General features: G+C 45.1%; 1 protein-coding gene across 1 annotated transcript in view; it reads left to right on the top strand.

Annotated features, from left to right (window-relative positions):
* FIBP (FGF1 intracellular binding protein) overlaps positions 1-26,410 on the top strand; it is a 68,214-nt gene extending 41,804 nt beyond the window's left edge. Inside the window, exons 8-11 of the mRNA XM_073605265.1 lie at positions 9,115-9,178; positions 12,993-13,079; positions 22,897-22,994; positions 25,965-26,410. Of these exons, the coding sequence (XP_073461366.1) occupies positions 9,115-9,178; positions 12,993-13,079; positions 22,897-22,994; positions 25,965-26,034 (319 nt within the window). The 3' untranslated portion in view covers positions 26,035-26,410. The remainder of the gene's footprint in view (positions 1-9,114; positions 9,179-12,992; positions 13,080-22,896; positions 22,995-25,964) is intronic.
* The last annotated feature ends 1,128 nt before the right edge of the window (positions 26,411-27,538 follow it).

Below are 27,538 nucleotides of genomic sequence, written 5' to 3'. Positions count from 1 at the left end.
TATTACTCTGAACATACACCTGTGACCAGAAACCTAATTAACATGGGCTAATTAACTAATCCCTTTAGACAGCCTAGATGACTCAGACATGACCTTTAGGCCAGACTGGCCGTCTTGTAGCTCAGAAAACCCAATCAACATTATCACAATAGCAGAGTTAATTAACACAAACAACAATGGGGATCTAATGACTCTTAGATCCCATACTAGAGACTTATTTACAATACACATTCTAGCAGGCAACAGACAGACAGGTGGCTGGAATTGACATCAGCATCTCCTAACAGTATTTGTCCCAGCATTATGAATCAGCCACTATTTCTAATATGGCAAATCCAGGGTCCCCAGAGTCTGTGTGTCCTGGGGGACCAGGACCCGAATCCACAGTAATACCACCTCAAGGGTCCCCAGGCATACAGCTCACAAAGAGCACCGTTCCCCCAAATGCCAGGGCCCACGATCGACCGGCAAGAGGCTAGCATTCAGTCCCATCCAAAAGTCTCTCTCCCGGCTAAGTCTGTCACATTTCTCCCCTTTCGGCAGGAGACTAACACAGGAGGAGACCCCAGACGTGTTGACTCCGAAGTTAGTCAGTAGTTCCAGTCCTCTAATGCCTGTACCCACACAGTACCCCAAACAAATTATTCCAAATGAAGCATTACTCACCCAGCCAACCTCTGCCTCTCTCAGAGAGCATATCTGCCGCTTGGGAGAGGCCTGGACTGGCCCTTCTCCCTGGAGTCCTTTCTGCCGCTGGAGAGAAGACAGGGTGTCTGAGCCCACTCCGTCATGCTGTTGGGGATCTGGGCCGACTGCCCAGCATCCCTGGGGTATACAGGTGGAGACTGAAGTCCCATCCACCTTCACAGGAAATCCATCCTCTGTTAGTTGAGGGCAGAGTCCAGCAGTATTCGGCCCTGTTGCCAGCCCTTCTGCTGGAAACCCCACACCATCTGCTCCAGCTAACTGTTGGGGCAGGAGGCTGGCTTCCTCCACTCCCAAACTGTGTAGCTGCCATTGGGGAGGTGAGCTGGCTGCTTCCTTTTTCCATTCCCTCATCTGGATGTTGGGACGATATGTCTGTGGTACTGTCTCCCAGGTGCACAGATCTTTGCTGGGGAGGAAAGACCACTTCCTCCACCCTGGCCAACTTTTGGGGAGGGACGACGAACACCTCCTCTCCCTTCTCCCCCTGTATCCTGATCTGCTGCTGGGAAGTGACCACCTCCTTCTCACCATGAGCCTCCGGAACCACCGCAGGTGTAAGGCAGAGATCTTGGACCCTCTGTCCGTTTGCCAGCGCTTCAGCTGGGGAAGTTCCTTGTAACTTCACAGATACTTCTGTTGGTGCTGGGCAGAGCACAGTGAAGTTTGGCCCTAATAACAGCTCTTCTTCTGCTGGAGGCTCACCGGGTTGTTCTTCCTCAGCAGAAAAGTCTATCAAATCCCCTGTCTCTGCAACTGGTGTCTGGGGATAAAGGTTCACCATCTCCTGTCCCTGGAACCCAGAAGATGCTAGTGCTGGGCAGAGGTTAGCAGAGCTCTGCCCTGTTGTCAGCACTTCAGCTTTGGGGATAGCGATCTCCAGATTTTCCACTGCCGATTCTCTGGCATTCTGCTGGACAGGCACATTCCTCCATCCAAGATCATCCAGTGCAGAAACAGGTTCATCAAGGTCAGTCAGCACTTGCTGCATCCGCCATAAGACCTCCGCCTCCATAGCTGCGGGGGCAGGTTGGCAAAGCACACTGTTACTCTGCCACATTGTCAACTCTTCAGCCAGGATTTCAGAGTTGTCAACTGGTATTTCCTGATAGTCTCAGGCAAAGGGAGCCCCACCCTGCTGCTGAGCAGAGTCTAGCAGCTGTCTGTAGGCAATCTCAAGCTCCCATTCCTGAACGGCCAGAAACTACAAATCTTCCTGTGCCCAGTGCACCTCTGAGACATTCAGTCTTCGCTCTCTGTGCTCCATTATTTCCTCCAAACGCCACTCCCGATCACTCCCAAAGTCAGGGTCCTCGGACAGCCTCCAGTATAACATTCCCAGGCCATCGTAGTCAAAGCCTTCCGTGGGGCTGTTATCCGCTGTCCACGGGCACACTTGGCCTACATACCACCGGAGGGCTCTGTAGCTCTGGTCCAACCGCATTTCTGCCCGGATCAGCCTGCTGAACTCGGCTGTCCACTCCTGGTTCGGCTGTTCCCCCAATAACCGCATTCGCACTTCATACTGCGACCAGTACCTTATATGGATGGAGGGGAGAACTTTTCCCTGGTTTCGCTGCTCACGGGCTAGCGCTTCCTTCCAGAGTTCGCAGTGGATAGAATCAAACCATCCTGGCAGGACCTGCTCTGATACTGGTCCTCTGTGCTGTATCTGCATCTCTCGCAACCTCCTTCTGAATTCCTCTTCCATGGTGGCTGGTATCTGTACCTCTCCTCTCCTGCTGTCTGGACCTTGGATCCAGGTGATGGTTTGGATGTGTTCACGGCATAGAAGCAAGACTTTTTGCTCCCTGGAGGAGAGCAGCTTGAATATATAGGTGTCCGTTTATGAAGCAGTGAAATCTATTCACTGCTTCGTTCTCCGGCATTCACAGTGAAGATTTTTCTCCTCTGTGTGCAGTTTATGAAGCGGTGTGGATCACTTCACCTTTGGAGGAGTGAAGAGATCTACAAATGCTTCAAATAGTGGAGAACGGCCCCTGATACTGGAATCTCGTGAGACTTTACGAGATTATAGTACCAAATGTCAGTTTATCAAGCAGTGATAAATTATCACCGCTCAACGGCGCATGGATTAATGTTAATAAAATAATGTGTCCCCCTACATTATACACATATGTATACACACACACACACTATATATACATGTATATACACACACATGATATATATATATACATATACACATTATATGTATATATGTATATATATGTATACACATAAATATGACAGGGGGACATGCTTACAGTGTTGGGGGGTCTGAACGAGGTAGAAGGAAGTTAAAAATCTTCCTCCTTCCCCCTCAGATCCCCCCAGATTTCCTCTTCACTCCCCGATTCACCACCTCTGAGCTGGTGAACCTGGGAGTGTGAATTCTGACACAGATCGCCAGTGAAGCGGTGAGATCACCGCTTCATAAACTGGCCGTTACTGTGTCATTCAATGAGGATTCTCCATGTGTAGAGATAATCGGCGGGAGAACAAGTTCAAACACGTTCTCCCCCGATTATCACTGTTTCATAAACTGTTTATGGACTGTGATCAGCGGTGATCCTCGGGATCACCGCTGATCACTGCTTCATAAACGGACACCAAAGTGGAGGCCTCCAGGGAACTATATATTCAAGCTGCTCTCCTCCAGGGAGCAAAAAGGCCAGTAGAAGGAGCTGTGAGCCCCGAGCGCGTAGCCTGTACTATCCCTGCATTATCCCCAACACCAGCCTGGACGTTTGCCGTGCATCAGTGACGTCATTTCCTCTTCTGCACTCCAGAGTGGTCAGCGTGGAGCTTTCCATGCACTGGATGCAGTGGTTCAGCCTCTGTACAGACTCCACACCCAGACGCCTGAAGGAATGAAATCCGAGCCGGAAACAAGATAACAGCACATCCCAGGACACTTTTCCATCTCAAAGAAACGCCTCCACCCTGCGAACCAGTAAGTGTAATTGTTACACTAACTTTTATTTTTGCATAAACAAGCTACCACAGTTGGCGCCTCCACACCCCTCCTTTTTTCAACATTGATTATCAACAGAGGTAATGGACACCCTCTGAGGATGGCTGCCTCCTCATTCTAGAATTTACCTGCCTTATTTTAATGTGCTATTATAGCTACCATTGTACTATTTACCTTAGACTTCGCATGTTGCGGAGCGCCGGAAAACCCCCCCTTTTGTTACTATCTTTAATATAACTAGGGCCATCTTTAATATCGATTGTACCCAGGGCAAACATTTTCCTGGGCCCCCAACTGGTCCAACACCAAAGACCACCACCTAACCCCCCCGGCCCCCACTATGCAATTTCTCTCTCCACCTGCTCTGAGACATACAATAAATAGCAGGTAGACTCAGAATCAGTTTACTGCAGTAGATCAGACAGCAATTGCAATTGTTTGTCAGAGGTTACAGCATATCATTACTACTTACTGACTGGTTGTTAGTTGCTCTGTTTGCCCCACCTTAAAGATAGCCCAGGGGCAATATCAACAATGTATATCAGATAATAAACCATGAACAGGGTTGCATGTGTCTTGGGTAGACACAGGCTCTATCTGGAGCCATCTCGGCAGTGGTGAAGTAATGTAAGATTAAGTGGGACAGTCTAGGAAGGGGGTTATGTGTAGGGGAGCAGGGTCGCCCCACAGCAAAAGATCTCGGATACCACCGTGGTGTCCAGGAGAGCCTGCTCTGTCAGTCTCTGGAAGTAGAGGGACCCGACAAGGTATCAGGAGCCGGGTGCTGTCTGTCTCTCTTGTGATTTTTGCGTTTGGTTGCCAACCATGGTTGGGGAAGCTGTATTGCAGGTACGTCAGACGGTCCTCTCCAATCTGGGAAATCCACAGCATCTAGACTCACCGAGAGTAGATAGGAAGTGTGGGAGGTCATCTTTGGTACGTAGGGTGACCTGCTTGCCATCTTTAGTCACCTGTAAGAAGAAGGGAAAACCCCAGCGGTATGTCGGTCCTGCTTCCTGGATCAAGAGGGGGCGGAGTGCTCTGCACTGCATGAGGGTGCGTCTGGAGATATCCTGATAGAAATCCATCAAAATCAAAAAAGGGCTTGCCACACATTTTTTGCATGATGCGGTCTTTAAGCGTGAACTCGCCAAGCTTACAAATGGTATCTCTGGGATTGTCCACATCTTGAGATGGGGGTCTGAGTGCTCTATGTGCGCGATCTATCTCGATGGAAGCAGAGGCTGATAGTTTAAGTATTTCCCTAAAGATGTCCACCAGTGTGGGGATAATATCCCTGGAAGCTGTGGCTTCTGGCAGACCCTGGATCCTAAAATTTGCCCTCTGACTGCGATTTTCCAGATCATCCAATTGACATAGTAAGGTATCAATCTGCTGATCCTGCATGAGGCATTTAGACTGTAGCATAACAATGACAGAGAGAGCTTCCTCGATTCTCTCCTCCTAAGGATTCTACTCTGGCGCCCAGGTGTGAGGTGTCAGCCTTGAGCTGTGCAATGTCCTCTGTAAAGGCTTTCTCTACCCTGCTAGTGAAGCGCTTCAGGTCCTCTCTGGTGGGGAGGGACAAAATATGGCGTCTGATGTCCTCATCCCCGAGGAAGTCAGGCACTTCAGGGCTTCTACCTGGAGAGGCAGGGGAGGAAGGAGGGGCTGATTCACTCAACCGACCCTGGGGAGGGGACTGGGGAAGCTGCATTCTTCTGAGGCTGAGCTGAGGCAAACTGGGGAGGATTTTGCGGCCTTCTGGGCCTTCCCGGTCTGCACCATCTTGGAAGCCTCGCGACCTTGTTCACGGGTCCAGGGGAAGTAAGATTCCAGCTGTCCCTGCCGCGAGCGATCGGTCCATGATGGCTGGGAGGAAGGCTGCAATCGCTGGGGCATTGAAGGAGCCGTTGAAGGTAAGGATCCCCCTCCGGAGCTATGCTGTGTGCAGCGGTGGTACGGAGCTGAGGCGATGCACGTCCTCACTCCTCCATAGCTGAGACACGCGCCCCCCCCGAACTTATCCTTTTTAAGGCTAAGGGATCCATTTTGTTTCTACTGCTTAGCCACAGTGGTCTCCTCCAGCCACTTTAAATCCTCATTAGCACCAGCTGCCCAAGTACCTGAGGTCCATTTGCATTACTGTTGTGTGGGCGCAGTATGTCCTCGCTAAGACAAAGAGGGGACAGTCCTGCTGCCACGAGTGAGCCCAATCTACCCTAGTGATTCTGGGGCATTTTCTCTCAGAAGGAACTAGTGCTTGTAATCTGGAACCCTTGTTAGTCATCATCAGAATCTTCCTCAGCTCTGTCAGGCAAGGCTGAGTCCTGACCCATATCCACTGGGACCTACTGTGTCCACTCAGGAGCTTTCCCTGCAGAGGCGGTCTCTGAACCTACTGAGTCATTATATCAGGCTGGACCATTGACCTGTGTTACCATCTCTGACTCCCAGCAGTTCCAGAGACTTTTTTAAGGCACTGCAGTCGCATCAGATTTACATGGGTGTTGTTTCAAACTTGTTATTGGTCCTGGACCTCACTTTAGTGTGTATTTGAACTTTTGAGAGGGAATTTGTAAATCTGTGTTCTGTTCCCACCATTGGTATACTAGTAACCGAATGGTCCTTAAAATCCTTGTTCAAACTGACTGTTCTTGCCTGCTATCCCATTTTGACGCTTACAATAATCTGTAAACCATGTGAGAATGGATGGTTTGCCTGGAAAAGGATCCATTTGCCATTGAGTAGGTCCCTGTTTCATGGTGGAAATGTCTGGAGCTTTGTGCTTCATTTGTAATGTCTTAATATGAGCATCCAAACTTGTGTCTTGCATGGGACTGATGTCCATACATGTGCACAGAGCACTCGGGCTGCATGGTTTCATTCAGTGAGTCTCCAATTGATCTTGAATGATGTCTGTTTGTCCCTGATCTTGATACCATGGTGAGCAAGGTCATGGGTTCCCAAAGTGTTGTACCCTGTCTACACACACACGTCCTTCTTTAGGAGAATCCACTGTCTTTGGTTTCTCTTAATTCCCACGTTACATATTTTACCTTTTAGCATCCTTCTTGTCCAGAGGGACTTGCTAACTTCTAATGCCATCCAGGACCAGCTATGGCTATCCCTTACTTTACTTTTTGGCATTCTTCATAGGCACCTACTACCTCTCAGAGCACTGGCCCTTGTATTCACCCTAGTGCCCTCTCTTGGCCATTTCTGTTGTGGGATGCTAATACGACCCCCTCTGAAGAGTTGTTGTTTTGGATCCTTGCACTTGGCTACATTCAGACGGGCCAAACACCTACAAGGTTTTCCAAAATAGGGCCTTGCAGGTGTCTGTTGTGGGTAGCTAGAATGCTAGAACCATGTTTCATGTTCGAGGCTAGGCAGGTCATGCAGAGCTATTCGATCATCATTTGATTATTTGTTCTTCCTCATTTTTCTCTGGTGCCATTTTTCACATGTCTGGGGTTTTCTGTATACCTTTTCAATTCTGCCTACACTTGCTTGGGTACCTCTTGTTCACCCTACTACTGTAAGTCAGGCTAACTTTTGTGAGATTTTACTTTTTGCGTCGCTTCACAATACTTATAGGCTATGATTCGTGGACATCTCATTTAGCACGATTGGTTGTCTGGCTAGGCAGCCTCCATCTAATCACATACATTCTTTCCCTGAAGCTTAAGGGTTGGGAGTATAAGGCTTGGGTTTTGCAAGCCTGGTTTTTGTCTAATGTTCCTGGAGGCTTGCTCCAGTGTTTTCTTCTGTTGATGACATATTGTGGGTCTTTTTGTACTTGCTGTAAAATCAATGATTGAGTGGCACTTTGTTTTTTATGGGCTTAAAACTTACTTTTCATAAAAACAGTCAGTGCTCCTAGGAACAATGAGGTCTTATTTACCCCGCATCTCTCCAAAAAGAGGACCTGTCACAATAGATTCCTATTACAAGGGATGTTTACATTCCTTGTAATAGGAATAAAAGTGATAAAAAAATAAAATTAAAAAAAATAAGTAAAAGTAAAAAAAAATAGAAAAAATTTAAAACGCCCCTGTCCCCGGTAGTTTGCGTTCAGAAGCGAATTCACATGTAAGTCCCGCCCACCTATGTAAATGCTGTTCAAACCACGCATGTGAGGTATCGCCGCGTGCGTTAGAGCATGTGCAACAATTCTAGCACTTGAACTCCTCTAACTCTAAACTGGTAACCTGTAAAAATTTTCAAAGCGTCGCGTATGGAGATTTTTAAGTACCGAAGTTTGGCCCCATTCTATAAGTGTGCGCAATTTTAAAGCGTGACATATTGGGTATCTATTTACTCGGCGTAACATCATCTTTCACATTATACAAAAAAATTGGGCTAACTTTACTGTTTCGTTATTTTTTCATTCATGAAACCGTTTTTTTTTTTTCCAAAAAAAAGGCGTTTGAAAAATTATTGCGCAAATACCGATAAAAAGTTGCAGTGACCACCATTTTATTCCCTAGGGTGTCTGCTAAAAAAAAATATAATGTTTGGGGGTTCTGAGTAATTTTCTAGCAAAAAAATTATGATTTTTACATGTAGGAGAGAAGTGCCAGAATAGGCCCGGTATTGAAGTGGTTAAGAACTTTTTAAAAAAGAAATAATTATTTATTTATTTTTTAAAGTAAACGTTTACAAAGGGGCAACAATGGAGTATGTCAACCATGACAACTACTCCAGCTAGAAGTGACCACAGCTTAACAGCTATTTTCAGGCAACAGAGTTCCACATGGGTTACCAAGTATCAGGAGACCTAAATTTTGAGAAGGTAGTTCAAATTTCAGCCTCCAAATACAGATTACTGTAAAAAATGTTCAACTAAAAAATATTTTTTTACAAAAGAAAAATAACAAACGTGTAAAATACCGCATTCGTTATTTAACGCTAAATTCTTAGTGAATTGAACTTTCACAACTGATTTACAGCATGCGTTATTTTACTGCATTTTATTTTCCGTTATTTAACTCTTAGTAAATTGACCCCAATGTATAATATGCTGTAGCCTAATAGGGCTTTTATTACAAAGGAGACATGCACTGTCTCTTCTGCAATAAAATACATACCTGCCTGTTCACAATCCCCTGTTCGAAGACTGTTACATGGAAGAAGCCAGGGAGAAAATGCTGATGCCAGTAAGGAACTTTGCGGGCACTGGACCGCTGGAACTGGTAGTTATTTTTATCTTTCGTTCAGCTTGAAGTGCTTCAATAGATGGGCAATAGCAGCATGCTTCAGGCATATAAGGAGTGTCCATGTCCTCCATACAGACTACTACTATGTGTTTCCATGTAAGAGGAGGCCATCCTTTGGTTAGCTTGTTGGTTACACTAATACAGAGCTGCTAAAACCTATTATGTGAAGCTGGCAGTAAAGTTAATTTACTTTTTACTTTTTCTTTCCAGCTTGGTATGTACATCTTTAAGAGGAAAAATTGGCGTGTTTCATGAAATGGAAGCAAATTTTAAGGTAAGCAAAAACATTTTATATATATTTACAGTTTTGTGCTCATAAGTTTACATACCTTGGCAGGATTATTTATGATTTCTTGGCCATTTTTCAGAGAATATGACTGATAACACAAAAACATTTCTTTCACTCATGGTTAGTGTTTGGCCGAAGCCATTTGTTATCAACCAACTGTGTTTCCTCATTTAAATCATAATGGCAACAGAGACTACCCAAATGACCCTGATCAAAAGTTTACATACCCTGGTGATTTTGGCCTGATAACATGCACACAAGTTGACACAAAGGGGTTTGAATGGCTATTAAAGATGACCATCCTCACCTGCGATCTGTTTGCTTGTAATTAGTGTGTGTGTATAAAAGGTCGATGAGTTTCTGCACTCCTGACAGACCCTTGCATCTTTCATCCAGTGCTGCATTGACATTTCTGGATTCTGAGTTATGGGGAAAGCAAAAGAATTGTCAAAGGATCTGCGGGAAAAGGTAACTGTATAAAACAGGAAAGGGATATAAAAAGGTATCCAAGGAATTGCCTATCAGCAGTGTTCAAACTCTAATCAAGAAGTGGAAAATGAGGGGTTCTATTGAAACCAAACCACGTTCAGGTAGACCAACTGATTTCAGCCACAACAACCAGGAAAATTGTCCGGGATGCCAAGAAAAACCCACAAATAATCTCAGGTGAAATACAGGACTCTGAAAACATGAGGTGTGGCTGTTTCAAGATGCACAATAAGGAGCACTTGAAGAAAGATGGGCTGCATGGTCGAGTCGCCAGAAGAAAGCCATTACTACACAAATGTATCCTGCTTACAATACACCAAACAGCACAGAGACAAGCCTCAAACCTTCTGGCACAAAGTTAATTTGGAGTGATGAGACCAAAATGTAGCTTTTTGTCCACAACCATAAACACTACATTTGGAGAGGAGTCAACAAGCTGATGAAAGTTACACCAATCCAACACGGAGGTGGATCGCTGATGTTTTTGGGATGTGTGAGCTACAAAGGCACAGGAAATTTGGTCAAAATTGATGGCAAGATGAATGCAGTATGTTGTCAAAGAATACTGGAGGAACATTTGCATCCATCAGCCAGGAAGCTGCGCATGGGACGTACTTGGACATTCCAACATGACAATGATCAAAAACACAGCAGAACAAAGTGAAGCTTCTGGAGTGGCCATCTAAAAAGATCTAAAATGTGCAGTTCATGCAAGATAGCCCAAGAATTTACAGGAACTGGAGGCTTTTTGCCAAGAGGAATGCGCAGCTTTACCATCTGAGAAGATAAAGAGCCTCATCCACAAATACCACAAAAGACTTCAAGCTGTCATTGATGTTAAAGGAGGCAATAAAATCATAAATTCTGCCAGGGTATGTAAACTTATGAGCACAACTGTGTGTGCGTGTATGTGTATGTATGTATATATATATTAACCTGGGGGACAGGTAGCAGGTACAAAGCTCCCTGGGATGTGCAGTCTTTCAAGCACAGATACCAAATCCAGTGAAATAGTGACAAACAGTGCGGTGTTTATTGGTGATATATACAGGTGCTGTACAGTGTTCCAAAAAAAACAAATAGGAACAAAAATAGCCAAAACAAAACCTAGCCGTGTCTCGGCACTAACTAAACAATATTTACAGTTCCTAACTACCAGGCTGAGCAAGCCTACAGCTTGTCAGCTTCCACATACCTTTTTGCTCTCCTACACAGAAGTTGTCTGAGTATCCCAGGCCAAGAGCAAAGGCTGTCTGCTCAGGTGAGCTTAAATTAGCCTGGGGGAGAGAACCAAGACCTGAACTGGACCATGGATCAGAGATCCCCGAACGTGTATGAGAGGAGCCTGGGAGATGTATAAACCCCGAACAGGACTTTTCCTGGCTCTCTCTGGGTATCGTTACTCGTGCAAATGTGCCGATACCTGAAACCAATACCTTCATGTTCGGCTCTTTCATCTGTCAGTGGGATTCCCCCCGCTGACGGATGAAGTGTATACAACAGAATGCAGACAATCATTGGTTATTAAGGAGCAGGGCCACTGCATCCTTAACAACCGACGACGTTTCAGCTGTCAGTAGGATTTCCCTTCCCTGCAGTGGCCGTGGCCCCTCCCACGCCGGCTCTGACCCCCACCCCCCACCCCCGCCTTGGCTCCGTTTTTTGTGTCCTCCGGCGATGTGATTCTCCTCCCCTGGCTCCTCTGCAGGCGGCTGCTGGTTGACTGATCTGCCTGGTGAGTAGTGTGTCCTGCACTGAGCCAGGCTTTGCTCCTGCAGGAGTTTCTTGGAGGGGGATGGCAGGTCTGCTGGGTTTTATAGTGCAGGGATTGGCAATGTGTGGGTTCCCAAATACCCCCCCCCCCCCTTATAAAACAATAACACCTCTCCACCCTAAACAATAACACCCCCTCCCCACCTCTCCACCCTAAAGAATAACCCACCTCTAAACCCTAAACAATAACACCCCCCCACACACACACACACCTCTCCACCAAGAAAAAGTAAAAGTTATAAAAATGTAAAAAAAAAAAAGAAAAAAACTGTAAAAGTAGGTATCGGTAATTGTAATTGGTATTGGCGAGTACTTGAGGAGAAGTATCGGTACTCGGTCTTAAAAAACTGGTATTGGTGCAACCCTAATTTAAGTCCAGAGGATCCCTGCACTTAAAATGTCTTTCTTGAACCAAAGTTCAAACAAACGTTACATGATGTGTAAGTTCATTGCATTTCGGGCTCACAAGCTTCCGTCCTTCTTCAGATCATATATATATATATATATATATATATATATATATATATATATATATATATATATATATATATATATATATATATATATATATATATTACCAAAATTATTAGGACGCCTGCCTTTACACGCACATGAACTTTAATGGCATCCCAGTCTTAGTCCGTTGGGTTCAATACTGAGTTGGCCCATTTGCAGCTATAACGGCTTCAACTCTTTTGGGAAGGCTGTCCACAAGGTTTAGGGGTGTGTCTATGGGAAGGTTAGATCATTCTTCCAGAAGCGCATTTGTGAAGTCAGGCACTGATTTGGACGAGAAGGCCTGGCTTGCAGTCTCCGCTCTAATTCATCCCAAAGGTGATCGCTCGGGTTGAGGTCAGGACTCTGTGCAGGCCAGTAAAGTTCCTCCACCCCAAACTCGCCCATCCATGTCTTTATGGACCTTGCTTTGTGCACTGGTGTGCAGTCATGTTGGAACAGGAAGGGCCATCCCAAAACTGTTCCCACAAAGTTGGGAGCATGAAATTGTCCAAAATATCTTGGTATGTTGCCGCCTTAAGAGTTCCCTTCACTGGAACTAAAGGGGCCAGGCCCAACCCCTGAACAACAATCCCACACCATAATCCCCCCTTAACCAAATGATTTGGACCAGTACACAAAGCAAGGTCCATAAAGACATGGATGAGCGAGTTTGGGGTGGAGGAACTTGAGTCCACATTATCAGCCAAAAGTAAGCAATGTCAACCAAAAAATGTAATTTGTATTTGCATACTAGTGTGGGCTATACTTTAGACACCTTAGCACCTGAAAAAACAAAACAAAAGGCACTTAGTGTAGCGACAATGGTGCCTGAGGACTTTTTGGCAAGTACACATTTTTTATTTTGTAGAGTATATAAAATGATGAAATATGACTGGTTCTGAATAGAATAATCCTGTTTTGTTCTGCTCTAGTCTTCAGTAAATGAGCCCAGCTGTCTATAAAAATGTAGCAAGCATGCACAGTATAGGCCTCTAATTCATATATATATATATATTATTTATTTATTTATTTTTTACAGACACTTTCTCGCGCTTTGGTGAATATTGGAACCAGCCTCACTCATAATAAGGATGTTAGAGACTTCTTCATTGATCTTGTGGAAAAGGTATTCACACGTTTCCTGCCACTTGCGCCTGTCTTTATAGCCCACTCTGATGTTTATAACGTGTAATTTGTCTTGAAATGCTTGTGCAAAATTTATCATAACTTTTTTAACAGATTTGTTTTCCATAAGTTTACATGTTCAGAGGAAGACTGTGCACTGTTTATTTCTGTAATTTTGTGTTTGTGGTTAAAGCAAAGATAATTCTGTTGCTCAACCTTTGGGGATTGAGATATAAGCTGCAACCAGCAAGTAGCCATTTTATTTATTATGATTTCAAATGTGCAGACAGAAGTACTGATCAGTTTTGGCTGTTGATTGAAGCGCCAAGAGGTGACTTGTATGGAGTACTGAAGGAAGCAGCTGTAGGGTTAATAGCCCATTTTACTTGTCTTCAGCACAGTTCACCTACAGGATAACATTTCTTTAAGTATTTATTATACTTTCATCATCAGTTATTGTGATAGCGTTTTTATCGCACTTGTTGATCATGTTAGTGAGCTGACCAATGACTTTTGTTCAGTGTACCTTGTATATCAGAGTATCTCAAAGAACTGTTCTTGTTACTCTTAGTAGTTCGACTTTATTTTCATTCTTTATCACTACATTTAACCACTTAAGGACCGAGCCTCTTTCTGAGATTTGTTGTTTACAAGTTAAAAACATTTTTCTTTCTCGAACATCACGGGACACAGAGCCACAGTAATTACTGATGGGTTATATAGGTATCACTGGTGATTGGACACTGGCACACCCTATCAGGAAGTTCAACCCCCTATATAATCCCTCCCCCTTGCAGGGATACCTCAGTTTTTACGCCAGTGTCTTAGGTGATGGACGTGTAAAGATGTCCTGTGCTGAGCTCCAAAGGGAATATCCTAAGATCCTATACTGGGGCAAGCCAGGCGAACCGGATCCATTCAAAGTGTCTTTTCATTGCCGAATTGAATGGTACCCGGGCCTCGTGTCCGAAGAAACGAGGTTTTACCCGTAATGTTTCTCTTTTTAGAGAGCTGGACCCCGCAGATCAGAAAATGGCTTTAAACTTCATAATTTCTGGCGAGGTGCTTTACGGTCCCAGAACTGTTGGATCCCCCTACTGATGGGGGCCCCAGTCTCTGACGGTTTTTTCAAACGGAGCCCACCGTGAGAGGTGAAGATTGGGTCTGTGTAAACAGCACCCTGCGGCTGGATAAGGTAAGAGGAGATTCCACAGAATTTTTGAGTTCTAGTGGCTTTTCTCCTTTAAGGTAAATGCATGCTATGCCTATTGTGACCACCGGGGGCTGCCAAGAGCACAAACCTACACATGCTGACTCTGTCTCAGGTGTTGTAATCGCTGTTTATGTCCCAGCGTATCAAGCAGGCTGCAAACAGGTAAGGTGGAAAGGGGGATTTCTCATGTTTGAATGTTCCCCCCCAGGCTAGAGAGGGGCCACAGGGGTCTAGAAAGTGGTTATACCACCCGGGCTCTGCGGCCTAATGGCCACCATCTCTCAAGATAGCCGTTCAGGCAGATCTTGTTACCAGCCTCCCTCCCTCCCCCCCCCCCATCCCCAGCCTTTCTCCGGAAGCATGACAGGAGAGTCGGCAGCGCGGGAAGCGCTCGTTTTTTTTCAAAACTCGAGGGGGGGGGGGGCGGTAGAGGAGGGGGCGGGACGTCAGCACAGGTGCTTAGACTCCCACTCAGGCCAGCTGCAGGCTATTAGAGGCACTCTGTACAGGTGCACACAGCCTTCTGAGAGACACAGAGCTGACGGTCGCATGTAAGGTGGGACACAGGCATTCTCCTAGGCAGCATTTACTGAAGTAACACCAGACTGAGCATTGGGTAGCAAGGCTTTTAGCCAGACTACATCGCTCAGCGGGCAGTGTTCATTTGTATACCTCACACCTTGTTGCTTTGCACTATGGGTAGAAGAGGTTCAAGCACCCCAGGAACCAGAGACACTAGGGGATCTCGTTCAGGTTCTGAGGGCCCCCTGTCGGCAGCATCCTCCCCCCCCCCTAAAGATGGGCCAGGGACGGCTAGCCAGGGAGAGCCATCGGGGTCAGGGGCTACACCTGCTTCTGGCACTTTAGCCCCTGTATATATTACACAAGAGGTTTTTTCCTCAACCATTAATGGTCTAGAGGAAAGATTAATGGCCGTGATTACGTCTTCACTCAGTGGAAGAAAACGCACTAGGCTTTCCTCTGTTCCCCAAGACCCTCAGACAGAGGAGCTCTGGGATAAAGGAGATGAATCCATTTCAGAGGATCGGGATGGGATGGATGATTCCTCTTCGGAGGATTCAGGTGGAGAGGGACCCTCTGCGACTTCCCAAGAGGAGAAAGTCTTAGTGCAGATCCTCACTGGATTGGTCCGCTCCACATTTAAGTTGCCCATACCTGAAACTGCTAAAGAATCCTCTTCTGCTTTGGGGTCACTGAAACCTTTCCAAGCAGCACATGCTTTTCCTGTTCATACTTTACTTGAAAAGCTTATTTATTCTGAGTGGGATCACCCAGACAAACGTTTTTTTCCGCCGAGAAAGTTTTCAACACTTTATCCGATGGAAGAAAAGTTATTAAAATGTGGGGAATACCGGCTATTGATGCCACCATTTCCTCCGTAAATAATAGCCTGACTTGTCCTGTAGACAATGCTCAGATGCTCAGGGATCCTGTAGATAAAAGGATGGAATCCCTATTGAAGGATGTTTTCTCCTTAGCAGGATCAGTGGCCCAACCTGCAGTAGCAGCGATTGGAGTCTGTCAATACTTAAGAGACCATGTTAAGCAGGTCATCAAAGTATTACCTGAACAGCAGGCCCAGGGGTTTGCTAACCTTCCAGCGGCCTTATGCTTTGTGGTTGACGCCATTAGAGATTCTATCGTGCAAACCTCCCGTCTTTCACTGGGGTTGGTGCATATACGTAGAATCCTATGGTTGAAAAATTGGTCAGCCGAAGCACCATGTAAGAAGCTACTGGCTGGGTTTCCATTTCGTGGTGCAAGGTTGTTTGGAGAGGACTTGGATAACTATATCAAGAGAATCTCTTGTGGGAAAAGCACTCTCTTACCTGTCAAGAAGAAGAGTAAGCGTCCCTCTTTCAAACGGACTCTTTCCCCAGCGCCGGGGGCTTCAGCCTCCAGGCAGTCTCGACGGCCGCCTCCATCGGGGTCCAGAGACAAGAGTCAACCCCAGGGACAAAAGAAGTCCTGGGGAAAGAAGCCTACTAGGCAAAACACTAAGACCTCTGCATGAGGGGGCGCCCCCGCTCACTCGAGTGGGGGGAAGACTGCGACAGTTCTCAGAGCTCTGGCACGAGGACTTCCAGGACAGATGGGTAGTCTCCACGGTAACCTTAGGGTACAAGCTGGAGTTTCAGGAATTCCCTTCTCCTCGGTTCCTCAGATCAAATGTTCCCAGAGACCCAGAGAAGAAGCAGTCGCTCCTTCTAGCGTTAGAGCGACTTTTGTCGCAGGAGGTCATTATGATAGTTCCCGCAAAGGACCAGGGATTGGGCTTCTATTCCAACCTTTTTACGGTCCAAAAGCCAAATGGGAATGTCAGGCCCATTTTGGACTTAAGGGATCTGAACCGATTCCTAAGGATTCAATCCTTCCGCATGGAATCAATTCGAATAGTAGTTCCCACCCTGCAGGGAGGAGAATTTCTGGCATCAATAGACATCAGAGATGCATATCTGCATGTGCCCATTTTTCCTGCTCATCAGAAGTTTCTGCGCTTCGAGGTAGGAGGGCGCCATTTCCAGTTTGTGGCTCTGCCTTTCGGGATAGCCACTGCACCTCGAGTGTTCACAAAGATCTTGGCTCCTCCTCTGGCCAGATTAAGGGCTCAGGGTATAGCTGTCATAGCATACCTAGACGACCTGCTCTTGATAGACCGGTCGGTAGCCTCTTTGAATGGAAACTTGAGGACCACGGTCAGGTATCTAGAACACCTGGGTTGGATCCTCAACTTAGAAAAGTCTTTCCTAAAACCAGTAAGAAGACTGGAGTATTTAGGTCTGATTATAGATACAAGCCAGGAGAAAATATTTCTACCCCAGGCAAAGATCACTGCTTTGAGAGAGCTGATTCTGACAGTAAGGACCAAGAAGGGTCCCTCAGTCCGCCTTTGTATGAGGCTACTAGGGAAGATGGTGTCTTCATTCGAAGCAGTTCCCTATGCTCAGTTTCACTCAAGAATGCTGCAACACAGTATTCTGTCGACCTGGAAGAAGAAGGTTCAGGCATTAGACTTTCCGATGCACCTGTCGCATGCGGTGCGTCAGAGCCTCAATTGGTGGCTCATACCCGAAAACCTGCAGAAGGGGAAATCCTTTCTACCAGTTACCTGGACGGTGGTAACAACAGATGCCAGTCTGTCAGGTTGGGGAGCAGTTCTGGAACAGGCTGCGGTCCAAGGGGTATGGTCCAAGACAGAGAGGACCTTACCCATCAACATTCTGGAGATCCGGGCGATACATCTAGCTCTAAAAGCCTGGACTATCAGGCTACAGGGTTGTCCGGTCAGGATCCAGTCCGACAATGCCACAGCAGTGGCTTATGTCAATCATCAGGGAGGCACCCGGAGCCGAGCCGCTCAAAAAGAGGTGAACCAGATCTTAGTCTGGGCAGAGATGCATGTGCCATGCATATCGGCAGTTTTCATCCCGGGAATAGAGAATTGGCAGGCGGACTATCTAAGTCGCCAGCAGTTACTTCCAGGGGAATGGTCTCTGCATCCCGACGTCTTTTGGGCCATATGCCAAAGATGGGGGGTTCCAGATGTAGATCTCTTTGCATCCCGATTCAACAAAAAGATAGACAGATTTGTGGCAAGGACAAAAGATCCTCTTGCATGCGGGACGGATGCGTTGGTGATTCCGTGGCATCGGTTCTCACTGATTTACGCATTCCCGCCTATTCTGCTACTACCACGACTCCTTCGCAGGATCAGGCAGGAAAGGAAGTCGGTACTTCTGGTGGCCCCCGCTTGGCCCAGAAGGACTTGGTATGCAGAAATAGTAAGGATGACGGTGGGTTCCCCGTGGACCCTACCGGTACGCCCAGACCTGTTCTCTCAAGGTCCAGTGTTCCATCCTGCCTTACAAACGCTAAATTTGACGGTTTGGCTATTGAGACCCACGTTCTGAAGAGTCGTGGGCTCTCAGGTCCTGTCATATCTACCTTGATTAATGCAAGGAAGCCAGCTTCCAGGATGATTTATCATAGAGTCTGGAAGGCTTATATAACCTGGTGTGAATCCAGAGGTTGGCATCCCAGGAAATATGTCATAGGTAGAATCCTTGATTTTCTACAAATGGGATTAGAGATGAAGCTGGCCTTGAGTACCATCAAGGGCCAGGTTTCTGCTTTATCAGTATTATTTCAGCGGCCACTTGCTTCGCATTCTTTGGTCCGAAACTTTATGCAGGGGGTGATGCGTCTTAATCCTCCGGTTAAAGCGCCCCTAAACCCCTGGGATTTGAATTTGGTCCTGCTGTGTTACAGAAACAGCCTTTTGAACCAATAAGTCAGATTCCTTTGGTCTTGTTGACAAGGAAATTAATTTTTCTGGTGGCCATCTCTTCTGCTAGAAGAGTATCAGAATTAGCAGCTCTTTCCTGTAAGGAGCCTTATTTGATTATACACAAGGATAGAGTGGTACTACGCCCTCATCCTAGTTTTTTACCGAAGGTGGTTTTTGATTTTCATTTAAACCAAGACATTGTTCTACCTTCCTTTTTTCCAGATCCCTGTTCTCCGGAAGAGAGATCTCTACATTCCTTGGATGTAGTAAGAGCAGTTAAGGCCTATCTAGGGGCAACTACTCAGATCCGCAAGACGGATGTTTTGTTTGTGCTGCCAGAGGGTCCCAATAGAGGACAGGCAGCGTCAAAAGCTACCATTTCTAAATGGATTCAACAGTTGATCATTCAAGCTTACGGTTTGAAACAGAAGATTCCTCCGTTTCAGATCAGGGCACATTCCACAAGGGCTATTGGTGCTTCTTGGGCAGTGCATCACCGGGCCTCTATGGCTCAAATCTGCAAGGCCGCAACCTGGTCTTCAGTTCATACATTCACCAGATTCTATCAGGTGGATGTGAGAAGGCATGAGGATATCGCCTTTGGGCGTAGTGTGCTGCAGGCAGCGGTACAGGGTCCTCAGGTCTGATTGCACCCTACTTGGTCGTGGTTCCCCCCCCTCAGGTAGCATTGCTCTGGGACATCCCATCAGTAATTACTGTGGCTCTGTGTCCCGTGATGTTCGAGAAAGAAAATAGGATTTTTTAAAACAGCTTACCTGTAAAATCCTTTTCTTTCGAAGGACATCACGGGACACAGAGGTCCCGCCCCTCTTCTAATACACTATATTGCTTGGCTACAAAACTGAGGTATCCCTGCAAGGGGGAGGGATTATATAGGGGGTTGAACTTCCTGATAGGGTGTGCCAGTGTCCAATCACCAGTGATACCTATATAACCCATCAGTAATCACTGTGGCTCTGTGTCCCGTGATGTCCTTCGAAAGAAAAGGATTTTACAGGTAAGCTGTTTTAAAAAATCCTATTTTTTTTTGCTAGAAAATTAATTAGAACCGCCAAACTTTAGACATTTTTTTCTAACACCCTAAAGAATAAAATGGCGGTCATTGCAATACTTTCTGTCACACCGTATTTGCGCAGCGGTCTTACAAGCGCACTTTTTTTGGAAAAAAATACACTTTTTTTTAATTTAAACAAAGACAACAGTAAAGTTAGCCCATTTTTTTTATATTGTGAAAGATAATGTTACACTGAGTAAATTGATACCCAACATGTCATGCTTCAAAATTGCGCCCACTCGTGGAATGGCGCCAAACTTTTGCCATTAAAAATCTCCATAAGAGACATTTACAAAATAGTACAGGTTGCATGTTTTGCGTTACAGAGTAGGTCTAGGGCTAGAATTATTGCTCTCGCTCTACTGATTGCGGCGATACCTCATGTATGGTTTCAACACCGTCTTCATATGCGGGCGCTACTCATGTATGCGTTTGCTTCTGCACGCGAGCTCAGCGGGAAGGGGCGGGTTTAAAAATGTTTATTTTTTTTCTTATTTATTTTACATTTTTTATTTTTACACTGTTCTTTTAAAAAAAAAAAAAAAAAAAGTGTCACTTTTTTTCCTATTACGAGGAATGTAAACACCCCTTGTAATAGAAAAAAAGCATGACAGGACCTCTTAAATATGAGATCTGGGGTCAAAAAGACCTCAGATCTCATATTTACACTAAAATGTAATAAAAAATACTCGTCCCTATACCCAGCAAGGAAGATGATCCGATCGCCCTTGCCGCTGCCGACGGCTCCGGTAAGTGGCGGAGTGCGGCAGGAGGCAGAGGGGCCCTCTCCCGCCACCGATTAAAAGTGATCTTGTGGTGAATCAGAGACCACTATTATCGGAAACCGGACCGCCGGCCGAAGAAGACGATACCAGGGTTATGGCAGCTAGCTGCTGCCATAACAAAGATATTCCTCTTCAAAGTAAGGACGTGTATCGGCGTGCGGCGGTTCGGAAGTGATTAAACAATGAATCAGAATCCAGTTTTTGTGGCAAATAAGAACACTTCAAACATTTTGAGGCCCAATAATTGTTTGTTCATGTATATGGCTTGGTCAAAGTACCTGAACATTCTCAACTTCAGCCCCTTAAAGCGGGGGGGTTCACCCACACCGCCAAAAAAAAAAAAAAAAATATTAAAAGCCAGCAGCTACAAATACTGCAGCTGCTGACTTTTAATAAATGGCCACTTACCTGTTCCAGGGTCCAGCGATGTCGGCAGGGGACGCCGAGAACCCGCTCGGTTCTCGGCAGCTGCCGCCGCCATCCTAGGTGAGGGAATCAGGAAGTGAAGCGTTGCGGCTTCACTTCCCGGTTCCCTACTGCGCATGCGCGTGTCGCGCTGCGCGTCCCAAGTGGTCCCCGCATTCTCCTGGGAGCTGTGTGTTCCCAGGAGACAGCGCGGTGGGGACGGGAAGAGGCGTAGACTCCCATGGGAGTCTATGCCGGAAGTGGGTGCAAATACCTGTCTTAGACAGGTATCTGCACCCCCCTCCCCCCTGAAAGGTGCCAAATGTGACACCGGAGGGGGGAGGGTTCCGAAAAGCGGAAGTTCCATTTTTGTGTGGAACTCCGTTTTAAAGTAAGCTCAGGCCCTCCCTGTTCTGCCCCCAATTCCCCACTACTATGGGTTATCTTATCAGTATTACAGCTTAGATGGGGGCTGGCCTAAACCAAGAATATGTACAGTCAACCTATTCACTAAAATCCTTTATAAACCTTAACATGTCAATGTAATTGTCAGTGTTTCTAATTTTGCAGCTTTCAATAAAATGAATACCTGGTGACCCTGCTATGAAGGTTCATGTGCAAGCACTTCTGTTATGGGTTGACAGTACTTTGTCCCTGTCCCTTAATTGCACTTGTGTGTTATTACCCTGTCGTGGAAATTGATGGAGGGTATTCCAGCATATACTGCACATGCATGTTCTGCCATTGTCACCATCAGAAAATCCAAGCCGAGCAATGATGTGCAGCTGCTTTTGGAGTGCATGCATGTAGCCATAAAATGGCAGCAAAGAAGCTGTAGGAGATGCAAAAAAAAGTTTAAAACAGTATATTTCAAACCGAAAACTTGTCAGTTTATGATACATAGTGCTTTATCAAACTAAATCCTCTATTATACCATCCACTTCAGGATTGGTATAATAGAGCACCTTGTGTGCCTCCCAGTATGAGTGCCATGATATACCCTTGGCTAAGAATCGATGTCACATTGGAAGCTAGCTTTTTTCAATGAAGGTTTTCATGTTTCCATTGTATACTTGTCACCAAGTTTTGTGTAACCACAGTAGGATAGATATCCAAACTGCTCTCCTCTCTTGCTCATTTTAGCATCTCTAGTAAACAAATTGTTTTCATTAAAATTTAGTGTGAAATTTAGGAGCTGTGATTGCAAATGTTTCCTGTGAAGGTTCAGGCTCCTGGGCTGTCTCTGATTCTGACTTCAATACCTCCTAAAGCCAGCCATAGGTCGTGCGATTTTCTTTCCTGCAACCGCGGGTTGTCAGTCAATTTTGATGAGGGAATCCCTTTCTCTGTACTGTTGTGTTCCCCCAATAGGGGGGGGGGCTTCCCAGCCGGGAGAGCACACAGTAATCATTGCTAGCAGCTATAACGACTTCACATTATCGCTTGAATAATCCAACAGGCTGGTTGTACCCAAGTTGATTGATTTGGTCAACTTGGATACAATCCGCCTGCTCATACGTGGTTCAAACCTCGGCCGGTTCCTGCTGAACCAGCTGAGGTTAAAATCGTCTATGACTGGCTTAAGTCACTGACCTGATAGAAGCCAAAAAAGTCTAAACATGTCTGCTGAGCTGCTTCTTTCTGCACACGCTTGCACATGTATGGTGTAAATGGGACACCCAGAAAACAATTGTATTTTTTGTTCACTGTTCCCACATGTGCGGTTAGTGTGTAGAATAACACAGCTCATGGGCTATGGTGTCAACAAGCCCTAAAAAGAACTTGCATGCTTGTTCCAGGTCAGTGACTTATGAGGAACTGCAGACGGAATCAGCTTTGGTGTCTGCATCCTTTTAAAACGAGGATCAGCAATGGTAGCTCCCATATTTCTCCCCTTCCTGGTACTGTTTGCATGTGTTGTGTGTTAATAAAACATCTGATTTGGATTTTGTCCTGTTCTTATTTAGTTTATAAACGGTACCTTTGTAATAAATAACAGTCCTTTTTCCTTCCTTTTTTACTTTCATGCAGTTTATAGAGCCCTGTAAAGCTGCTAACTGGGCTTTTTCGGATGTTCAACTGTTTCTCACTCAGTACACAGCATCTGCTCGTGCTCTTGACGCCTTCAAGTGAGTGTTTTATTGGTCTCCCTGCTGTCAATGTTACATCCTGTTCCATCATGTCCCTATCCTCACAACTATCTTCTCGTACGTCTTTTCTTCCTGGTAGTTCTGTCATAACAATTTATACTTTTTCTTGCCATTTCCTTCAGTTTCTTCTTTTTTTTAAATTTTCTTTTTAATCTGCCTTACCTGATTGATAGATGTTCATTGAGACATCATGACTGCATATATTGCTGTTATACTGTATGTGTCTGGAAAATGTTCAGTGAAAAACACAGAGCTCATGCACATCACTAAATCTCATCCTCCTAGGTTTATGTCATTTAAAGTGATACTAAAGCCTCCTTTTTTATTTTATTAAAATAGCAAACATGTTCTACTTACCTGCTCTGTGCAATGATTTTGCAGCCCCGATCCACTTCTGGGGTCTCCCGCTGGCACTCCTGGCTCCTGCCCCCATAGAAAGCCACTGCCTATGGGGGCACACATGCGTGCTCGATCCCGAGCCAGGCTGTTTGCGTCTGTTCAGACACACAACCTAGCTCGGCCCCGCCCCAGGTCTCTGCTCATATGTTTTGACTGACAGCAGCAGGATCCTTTAGCCAAGCCTGCTAGAGCCAAGAGAGCTGCTGCTGCAGATGTGCACAGCGTTGGACCGAGTTCAGGCTGAGGTGAGTAGTTAGTCGGGAGGAGGGGGGAGGAGCTGCATGTTAAATGTTTTTTACCTTCATGGTGAGATTGCATTAAATTGGTTGTAAAGGCTCAAGGTTTTTTACCTTCCTGCATTCTATGCAAGAAGGTAAACCTGTGTGCAGCAGCCCAACTTAGACTTACCTGAGCTCTATCACGATCCAGCGATGTGCACGACAGCCTTGGCTCTCGTGGGGATTCTCATTTCTCATTCGCTGAGGCAGCAGCAGGAGCCATTTGCTTCCGCTGCTGTCAATCACAGCCAATGAGGAGAGGGAGGGGTCAGGACCGAGCCGCGGCTCTGTGCGTGAATGGACATGCAGAACAGCGGCTTGGGAGCGCCATTGCTCGGGTGCCCCACAGTAAGCTGCTTGCTCTGGGGGCACTCAGTAGGAGGGAGAGGCCTGGAGTGCCGCCGTGGTACCCAAAAAGAGGAGGATCCAGGGTGCTCTGTGAAAAAAAAAATGCTGCACAGAGCAGGTAAGTATAACATGTTTGTTGTATAAAAAAAAACAAGCCTTTACTTTTAACTTTAAGGTAAAAAATATTTTTTCCTTTATAACCACTTTATAGTCACAAATAATAAAAGGCATTGTTATTCATGGTTACTTACCATCAGATGACAGGCACCTGGTCCCCTGGTCCGGCTGTTTTCTACCAAGTTGAGTGACAATCTAATATCTACGGGACAGCCTTATATAATTCTGTATGACAGGTCCTGGGGAATAAAAGGATTGTTTCACCCTAAATATGGTGGCATGCTGTTTATCATGCTTTCTAATTTGCTCCATTCTTTGATGCCTGTGACCATATCTGTATACAAACGCAGTATTAAAACCTACCTGCCTCTGCAGATTGTTAGGCCTTTGCTAGCCTGCAGCCTGTAAATTGCATCTAAAGATCATGAGCCATGTCTGTATTTACTGCATGCTCCACTAACAGTTTCCAGGATCCTTCTAGTGTGTAATGAGTAGAGATGCGTCACAGCACCCACAGATGCTGAAGTATGCAATGTTTTAACTTGACTCTCTGTGAGGCCTGTGCTTTGTTGATCTTGAGTTTATTGAGCCATTTGACTTAATATGCCTTATCTGTGTCAGAGATCACTTGGCAGCAGCAAATTGTGCTGAGCTTTTTTCATTCCTTTTTGCACGGTCTCTTATTATGATCAGTAAGTTTCTATTTTAAATTGCGAATAGTAGACAACAATGGAAGATTTGAAAGTGCAGATGTTGCTCTCAACACCAATAGCCATGCCAAGTGTCATGTTTTATTAGGAAGGACAGAAAATGAATGCAGGCATGTAGTTAGTTGATATGGACAGCATCTCTGCTTTTCACACCCCTGTTAAGTAGCAGCGTTTCTCAAGCTTTGTACCATCGAGGAACCCCTGGCAAAAAGTCTGAAATCTCAGGGAGCCCCTGAAATAATTTTCATATCGACAGGTCACAGAACATTGGCGTGAGCTGTAGATATAATAACAATTATTTTTTAAAATAGCCTTAAATAATAGAATATTAAAACATACCTATTTAATGTGAAACTTGTACTTGTTTTTTTCTGCACATATGCTCAATTCTTGGTCCAACTTGATGGCTGCGTACAGGATGGCAGCAGCAGGGCAAGGTACAGGGGGCAAGCAGAGCACAGCACACGAGGCAGGAGGGCACAGTACATGGCAGCAGCGCACATATTTACATGGCAGCAGGGTACATGAACACATGAGAGCAGGGCAGGTGGGAGGGGAGCAGGCACATGGGAGGAGATTACTGTGTGCCAAAATATTGCTTCATCAAGTTCAGTCTGCAGATACCCTTTGTTACACCATTTGTTACAACAGATACATTGACTAAAATTAAAGTCATTAAAAAGATACTTGATGTTTGTCCCTTGTCGTGAATAAAAGAGGTGAAACGGTGCCCTTTTTAATTACATTATTTGGGGCTAGGCCAGGATGATGCCCCCTGGCATTTGCAGTTGCAGAGAATCTTGAGGGACTGACAATAGAATGTTGCTTCTAAAATCCTGTCTGACTTGTGAATAGTTTTCTGACACCAGTTCTAAGATGCTACAGGAGAGACCAGGTGATCAATGCATTGGCTTTGGTCACATGACCAAGCGCCAGTTTGATATCAAATTACATTTTGGAAAAGAAAAGGCGACATTTTCAGCTCTGTAATACATTTTAACTCACAGTATGGGATATATAGATTTGTTAATATGAGTTTGCATTTTAAATATATATCTGTTTAAAGTATTGTATTTGTTCTGTTCTTTTTTTCTCAGGCAGCAAGCTGTCTGGGAGAGATATATGGGTACTTTACGATGCTGTCTTCTGAAAATGTACCACAACTAACGTACACTGGAACATATACATTCATGGCTGTAAACTCAAGTAGACTTCCATTGATCGCATGACCTGTACTGAGACATAAGCTGCCAGTGCTATCCTGCTAATGAAAATGCTATGCATGCAACGTCAAGAATTCGTTTCAGCCAGGAGCTTAGATTGGATCAGCATGACACAAAAAACCACTAGTATTTTTATGAGAGTTTAGCAATGACAGCCCACATATTTTTCTTTACTCTACATCTCAGAATGGAATATGGCACTCTTTAATATCTGTGTCTTATTTATGTACCTGTTAATGTGTATATATGTAAATATAGAACATATATTGATACTGTTCCTACTTTTTTTTTTTTTTAAATAAAAGTTATCTTAAAATAGACCATTTTGTTTCTAAAGGGTTGTTGTCACTCAGAAAAGCACTCATTTCTAAATAAGTGGAAGGTACTGACAAGTCTTTGTGCCTTCAGTCCAGCATTCACATATCTATGGTAAAAAATTCAAAACCTATATTTATCTATACATTGTAGTTCACTTATTTCTTGTTTACTCCCTATTATTCTGAATGATTTTGAAGTTTGTAAACTTACTATAAAGATCGCAAACACATTAAGTCAGGCCTCATGCAGACTGGACGTTTTTATAGCTGCTTCTAGGGATGTCAAGTGCTTTTTTTTTTTTTTTTTTTTTTTGTGGTTTTTTTTTTATAGTTTTTCCTGCTTCTAAACCCCCCTGCATGTACATATAGGCTTTTAGCAGTGTTTAGTGGCAGGGCCTTTTAGAGGCAGAAAAGAAACCCACTGCCAGAGGGTCCAGGAGCGGCAAGGTTTTTTGCAGAAAAAAAACATTTGACGCTTGTAAACGCGTCTAAAGGCATGTTAACGTTAGGCGAGTTTAGGTCTTGAGCGTTAAACGTTAATTCATTTCAGTGGACAGAATAAATTATTGTTCTGGCTAATGAAATGAATCAACAGCCAAGTGCTTGATGCTTGTAAAAAACATTATACAAGCATCAGGTGTATGAGGCCTTACTTCCCTGAATTCTGTGACACGTGACAGGTAGTCACTATGCCCTGTAAGGCACACATTTCACAGAGCCTGCCTTCTAAACCAGGGCCGGATCTAGACAGATTATGTGGGGGTGCAGTAAAAAGTCAGAAGGGCAAGGGGATGGGAGGTCAGCAGGACAGTATACAGAAATGTGTATTAGTAGGGCAGTGTCAAATGTGTGGATGTGGCAATTATTATTATTATTTTTTTTTTTTTTGTTAAAGTCCTTCCTTACCTCAAAGTCCCTGGCATTTCCCCTTACACCAGAGTCACCAGAGGGCCACCACCTTACATCAGATTCCCCCCTTGTGAAAATATATGTGTCACTGGCGCAAAACCTATCCTATCAAAAATAGTGTAAGTGGTATTTATAGCTGCTGCATCCAAAAAATGTTTTTCAGAGAAAAATTAAATTAAAAGTGCTATGTGAGTGGATGCGCTGCTCCCATCTGTGCTCTCT

The sequence above is a fragment of the Aquarana catesbeiana genome, linkage group LG11, assembly GCF_042186555.1.
Source record: "Aquarana catesbeiana isolate 2022-GZ linkage group LG11, ASM4218655v1, whole genome shotgun sequence".
Taxonomy (NCBI): domain Eukaryota; kingdom Metazoa; phylum Chordata; class Amphibia; order Anura; family Ranidae; genus Aquarana; species Aquarana catesbeiana.
Note: the sequence above shows the minus strand (reverse complement) of the source record. Positions and strands in the feature narration are given on the sequence as shown.